The sequence below is a fragment of the Belonocnema kinseyi genome, chromosome 1, assembly GCF_010883055.1.
Source record: "Belonocnema kinseyi isolate 2016_QV_RU_SX_M_011 chromosome 1, B_treatae_v1, whole genome shotgun sequence".
Classification (NCBI taxonomy): Eukaryota; Metazoa; Arthropoda; class Insecta; order Hymenoptera; family Cynipidae; genus Belonocnema; species Belonocnema kinseyi.
In genome coordinates, this window is record NC_046657.1 from 114,630,496 (window position 1) to 114,637,760 (window position 7,265).

Here is a 7,265-nt window from a genome sequence, read left to right on the forward strand (position 1 = left end):
ATTTGTTGCAAATATTTTTTTAGCTTTTTTCATAATTATTAAAGTTTGGGAGCAGACCCGCAATTCTTAGTGCTTCTTATTTATTGTACCAAATTTTCAACTCGATGTGGCGCTTCGTGTGGAAATAAGTTGAGAAATAAAAAAAGTGAGGGTAAGGTAGGAATCCACTCGTCACATTTCCTTAAAAGGTCCTAAGGACGTCCGACAAAAACCGTATATTGACAACTTTAGGACTTGTGTGCCCTATGTTTATCGTATAGTTAACTCTACGATGAAGCTTCTTGAAGCTATTATTTCACAGTTTAAACTCTTTGGTATTGAATGTATACTCAAAGATCATAGAAACACTTGCAGCGCATGAGATCATCCTGCCACCCCATAATAAAGAATTCTGACCCACCTACCCTCGTTCTCTTTCTCACGGTCTTTTACGTTGCTGTTTTATTCTTAAAATTCATAACGTATGACCTCGTTATCACTATACAATTATCAAAGTTTAAATTTTATTTACATCCACAAATGATGGAAAAATTAAATCTCCCGCTTACTTTTGTAGATATTTTATGGTAATGAAGTTTCCTACAGTTTCAATCTACTGTCGTTAATTTCTCGGCATAGACTATAGTGTCATGCATAAAAAGCACTTTTTTTGAAGACACGTAATTTGCTCGAATTTATTAACGTGAGTGTGAGCAATCGTGGTTCGTAAATAAAGATAGTGATAAAATCGGTAAAATCAGTTACAAACAAGTCGAAAGAACGAAGAAGTCGGAAAATCTTCTTGAGATGATTATCAATTGGTTTATAGTTTCTTGTCTTTTTGCGTCGGTATCCCGTTATCGTCGTATAATATATTAGTTAGACTTGTTTCTTACCGAATTTCTTTAAGTCAACATTTTTTTAAAACTCAAAAATAATGGCCGAAAAGCAATCAAGCAAGCAGGATGGAGCAGATTTCAATATTTTCTCAGCAGTCGGACTTCCTGTAACAGAGAGAGATCTTGCTAAGCCAAGCAAGGATTTCGTGATTATTCTTATAGCAGTGTTTTTTAATAAATTTCACATCGATGGAAATATAATTAAACAGGTATTCGAAATCTATTATTAAGGCCATGTAATTCTTAGCCGATTCCTTCCTTCCCGACATTCTGTCGTTAAAACCAGCCCTATGCATCGCCCGCGTATGTGTCTGCGTTAGTTATTTTCGTATCCGGAGGGGTATCGTAGTTTAAATTAATCCAATAGATAACCCTCCGAACAGGTAGGCTTGTCTTTACATTGTTATGTATAGCAAAAATAATAAAATTCATTAAAAACTTGATATTTTTTATGAATATAAAAGGAAGGATAAAGTTTTCAGTAACAATAAGAGCAGCCTTAATTACTAATCCAAAAAAAGCATGAAAATATGTAATTTAATATTAGGAAAATTAAATATAAAGATGAGTATTTTGAAAACATTTTGAATTGTATTCATATTTTTCTTATTGTTTATTTTGCTAATGTAATTAATAAATTTTATAAACAATTTAGTTCTTGAAATTTCATATATTGATTGATAGTATTACTGAACTAATAATAATAGTAATAATGATTAGCCTTATAATATACTTTTTTATTAATTCATCTGGACATTTCCGCTTTCGTAGCAGAATTCAAGTTCATGATATTTTAGTAATTTTTGTCAATTTCGAAAAGTAATTTTTACTTTATCTACAGTTTCAGGACATATGAGTGAACATAATTATCGTTTTTATTTAAAACATTTAAAAAAAGAGAGTGCTTCATGTAGTTTTTAGAGTAAAAGTAATATTTTTAAATGGAAATATTTCTAAATTATACTAAAATTTTTTTCCCATTTTTCTCATGAATTTATCTTTTTTTTTCATGCAATTACTTGCGGTTGGAATATTCATCATATTCATTGAAAATTCATATCTTTTTAAAAATATAACTAGTTTATTTAAAATCAATTTTTAAATTAAAAACGTAACTCCATAATGTAATTCCAATAGAAAAGATAACTATTTCGGGTGGGAAATTGACCTTTTCTAGGTCAAAGTTCAACAATTTGGATGTAAATTTGTCTTTTTAAATTGAAATTTCTTTTATTTCGTTCACAATTCACGTATGTTGTAAAAAATCGACTTTTTTGTAGAAAACCCAGTGGACACCGGGACTTCTTAAAGACGTCCTTAGAATGTACCTGTATGTCATATTGTTTGACGTCTTTAAGACATCCTTTGGATCTTTTCATGTCTTTAAAAAGTCCTCAGAACGTTCTTAAGACGTCCGCCGAAATACGTATATATGACAAGTTTAGGACTTGTGTGCCCACTCGGAATTAGTTTTTTCATTAAAAGTTATACTCCTTATTTGAAAAATCTTGTTTTTTGTTAAAAATCCAAGTTTTCCAGTTAAATATTAATTATTTTAGATTAAAATTAATCTTTCAGGCTAGAAATAAATTTACTTGTTTGAAAAATAAACTCATCTGTTTAAAATTATTATTTTTTTGATTCAAAATTCATCATTTTGATTAAAAAATCATTTCTTTGGTTGAAAAATAAGCTATTCGATATCATAGTATGACGTACAGCCAGGAGCTACACATTTTAATCCTATGAATTTGCACTAATAATTAAGAAAACTTTCAAGGAAATAATAAATGTACTCGACTACAAGTTCTTATCATTTAAATTGTCAATTTTACACATTTTTCTAATAGAAATCACTTTCAATGCAATATTTACCGTTTTTGCATTCTCTTTTTTTTTATTTTGGAAGAAGGAATTTTTGTAATGTGCGACGAATTTTGACTTGCTACAAGAATTTCCAAATTCTTTTCTTCTAAATCCCAGTTTTAATTTTTTAGAGAGCGTAAATGGCTAGGTGAATTAATAAAAAGTATATTATACAATTATTAATGTTTAAATATAATTATTATTATTAGGGAAGTAATATTATAAATCAACATTTGAAATTTGTAACAGTTGTTTATAAAATTAATTAAATACAGTAGCAAAGTAAACAATAGAAAAATATGGATACAATTCAAACTGTTTTCAAAATATTCATCTTTATATTCAATGTTCTTAATATTAAATTACATGTTTCCATGAATCTTTTGGATTACTAATTACAGCTGCTCTTGTTGTTACTGAAAACTTTGTTTTTCCTTTTATATTTATAAAAAGTATCAAGTTTTGAATGAATTTTAGTTATTTTGCTATATATAACAATGCAAAAACAGGCCCACCTGATCGGAGCGCCATTTATTGGATTTATTTGAACCACGATACCCCTCTCGCTCGATCTGCCAGCTCTGCTCCCACTGCTACGAGAACAGAAAGAGTGGGGGTGTTGCATGAATTGAGGCAGTGATAGGCAAACCTGGGCAAACCTGTACAATCTGTACATTAGACCCTAGGTGGTCTAAAATGCATTTGTAAATTTTTTACGAATTTTTATGAATACAGGCCGGAAATACACGCGCGCGGCTCGCTTCGCTCGCAAGTTTGAGCGCGCCTAGGGCGCGCGGCGGTTGAATCTCGCGCTTCGCTCGGATATTTATTCTTTGCATTTGGACTGCTTCAAAAAAACTTTATCAAAAAGATCTCTCTTAGTTGGCAGTATTTATATGCTTCTTCATATTCTGGATGGTCTACTTAATTAAGTATAGTCAAAGATTAAGTTTCTCAAAGCTCTGTAGGCTTTGAGGTACACATTCTCATCGTGACACTCACGCTGCGCGCTCGATTTCCGACAGACATTTGTAAATAGGTTTTGTTGGAATTTTTTTCTCGTAACTTTCGTCGTTTTTCCACACATTTCTTTTTATTTTACTTTTTTCAACGTTATTTTTCACGAATAAAACAAAGCGTACGCGTCCTATCAAGAAGTGATTCTTAACGAAATTGTAGATCTTTTTTGGGATAACCATTTTTGTTAATTCATCTTTTTTTGTATCCTACATAGTTTGTCCACAAAATCGAATTTTTTATTTTCCATTATTTTTTGTGCAATCAAAATTTAAATTTTCGATTTTTGAAGAAAATCCAAAAATTGGTTATGATAATCTTGTAGAGATTGCAAAAATAAATGTTTTTCTTCGCTTGACTTTTTTTCATATCGTGCGTTTTTCGGCTTCAAATTTTGATTTTCCGTTGATTAAAAAAAGTTTGAAAACGCTATAACTCTGAGAATTTTCTTTTTATCGAAAAAAGTCATTAGGATAAATTTTTTGTTCTTTTCAATACTATAAATATCCGTACATAGAATTTTCAAATTCAGAAAAAAGTGGTCTCAAAAATTTTCAAAATATGCTTACTTTTTGAATTTTTATCAAAAATAGCTGGTTAACGAACTCGTCCTTTCTTTTAGGACCTAGAAAAGTGTGCCAAAGATGGATTTGATTCGTTCATTTTTTCGAGAGTTATCGTGTTTACGGACGGACGGACAGACAGACAGACGCCACGTGAAAACCTGATTTTCGGATTCAGGGGGTCTCGAAACGTGGAGATCCGTTGAAAAAGTGTTATGTCAAATTTCCGACAATTCTAATACTTTATCAATCATAAATGATGAGAATGTAAAAATCCATTTTTTTGTTGTTGAAAAAAATTATATTTGCAGGTGTCGCAAGCCCTATAAATTTTAAAACGTATTTCCCATAAGAAAATTATTATTGAAATTGAAATTCTGACGTTTCGACTATCACTGCTTGCCTTTTTCAGAGAATCTAAATAAATAATATACATAACGATCGTTTCTTACATATAATTACAAATTTTTTTGAAATTAATAAAAAATAGCTTTACTTAATTTCTTGTAAAAAAAAACAAGATTATACAATTTTGGAGTCAAACATCTGTCAATAGTTTAGAGTCAATTTTAATGGTGATACACTGATGTGTATCATCAAATTAAATTAAAATATACAAAAAACATATCATATAAAAGCCTCATAAAAATTGAAGAGGCTTTTTTTGAGAAACTAAATCTTAATTGACGAAAAACACAAAATCTTTATAATGTTTTTGGACAACGACGAACATATAGCAAAGTAGACAAGGCGGTAACATTTGAAGGAACTGTGAATGAGGAAAGCGCGCCAAAGTAACTAGAATTTTAACTTGGTTTTGTTTATTCAATAATACTTTGATATATTTTTTTGGCATTTATAATTTCTGTCTGCAAGTTAATCGAAATATTGTGATATTTGTTTATAAAAATAGATGCTGTTATGTGTCTTTTATATGTATTTTTTTCTCTATCAAGAATTTTAATATTGTTCAAATTAAAAACAAAATAATGTTTCAAGTTCCAACAAGGTTGTGAAAGACCTTTATTGAAATTTCCAACTCTACAATCTTTTTTATGTTCTGAAACTCTAGTTTTTAATCTTCTACCTGTTTCTCCAATATAAACTTTTTCACAACAATTACAATTAATAAGATATACAATTTCAGAACAATTTTCGGTACTATCAATATCTTTTTGATTAAGTAAAAATGTCTTAAGAGTGTTTTGATTACTAAACTAAACATTTATGTTGAACTTTTTTTACAATCTTGTCAACCTCTCAGAGAGTCCTTGAAGATACGGTAACGTCACTCTTAAATCCGATTTTTTGTACGTGTCAACCCAGTTATTTTTCTTATTGGAACCATTGCACAGTGGCCGATTTCCCGAAAAAGCTGACCAAAAGTAGAAAAAAACATTTTTTCGTTTCGTTCTAACTACCATCCATAATTATAAAGAAGTGTTTTCTACACATTTTGGCAAAATAACAGTAATGTACTGGTAAGGCATTCAGCATTAGAGCAAGTCAATCCCGTGTCAAGGCCGCGGATGAAACACACGCCCAGATCGGGGCCAGGTCGGGACACCCGATTGGGAAACCCGATCTGTGTCCCCTCGGTGTCCGATCGGTATACGATTAGTCTCATTATAATCCATTCATGAATTTCACAAATGGAGATTTAATATAAGTAAACTCGAAAGTATCGAATGGTCCTCCCCTTTCGAAGGCCACCTTAATGCTCTGAATTTCCAACTCAGTTATTTTAAGTTAAAATTAAAGTACGACAAGCACGAAAAGAAAAGGTTTCAGAATACAAAATTTAATTATACTTTTGAAAAACGTAAAATTATTGTAAAATTATTGTGGATGGTATCAGTTTCGAGGAAAAGTTTTGTTTTTTATGAAAAAAATGGATGATAACCAGAAATATTTTAAATAAGAATTTCAATTTCTTGAAAAAAAATGTTGTCTATAAAACTTTTAAAAAAAATTAGAAAAAGTTTTTTCGCAAAAAGATTCCCTGCAACTTGACCTTTTCAAATGCTTCCAAAGAAAATCAACGGGAAATAACCTATCATTTACGATTTATTAACATTTTTTGTAAATAAATTCAATTTCCTGCTAATTGCATTACTTCTTGAAAAATTCGAGAAGGTGGTTGTAGATAACTTTTTCGCCAAAAAATTGCGCTATCATTTATTCGATCGTTTTATTTTTTTAAATCGGTTAAGAAGAAATATAGACCAAACAACTTTTAAACAAAAATAAAAAATTTTGAATTAAATATTTCTAGTTATTTTAAATATTATTAACAGAATTTAAATCATATAAATCATTCATTTAAATCATTTTTATTACTATCAATTAATTTCGAACTAATGAACGTTTTTATAACTTGAAATGTCAATGTTTATAATGAAAAAGAAAAAAACTTTGTTTATCATTTTAAACTTCGCGTGAAACTAATTAGATTCCGATTGCGACGCATGCGCAGTTGAGTAACTAGCTATTGCTGGAATGTTATGAAAATTGGTCCATAATGTATTTCTGTAATAAATTTATTATTAATACAAAATCAAAGTTTCAATAACATCGATTGTATCACATATTTGACTCTTATAATTTAAAAACATTATAATTTTATCCACACTGCAATTCATTTCTTGTCAATAGATTTGAGTTCTTTAATAACACAGGTCCACAAAAAAAACAAAAGTGTCTGTGCAATTGACCAGACCTATCTATTCTTATGTATTTTTCGACGCTGAATCAGAATTTGCAATAACAAAGTAGGGTCCAGCTACTTTTTATGGGGTTTTGCTCGAAAAATCTCATTTTTTACGGTTTTTTCATGGTTTTTTTTTAAATAAAAAAAATAAAGAAAAATTTTATTTTTTTGACTTCAGAATCGAATTCTACGGGAAAAAATACATCGAAAATCATGTTTTGATTTTTTTTT

At 29.6% G+C, this 7,265-nt stretch overlaps 1 protein-coding gene across 2 annotated transcripts in view; it reads left to right on the forward strand.

Annotated features, from left to right (window-relative positions):
• The first annotated feature begins 635 nt into the window (after window positions 1-635).
• Window positions 636-7,265, forward strand: part of LOC117170267 (probable kinetochore protein nuf2) — a 37,069-nt gene continuing 30,439 nt past the window's right edge. For both annotated transcript variants that reach the window (XM_033356926.1, XM_033356934.1), the window contains exon 1: window positions 636-1,087. In XM_033356926.1, the coding sequence (XP_033212817.1) occupies window positions 917-1,087 (171 nt within the window). In that variant the 5' untranslated portion in view covers window positions 636-916. The remainder of the gene's footprint in view (window positions 1,088-7,265) is intronic.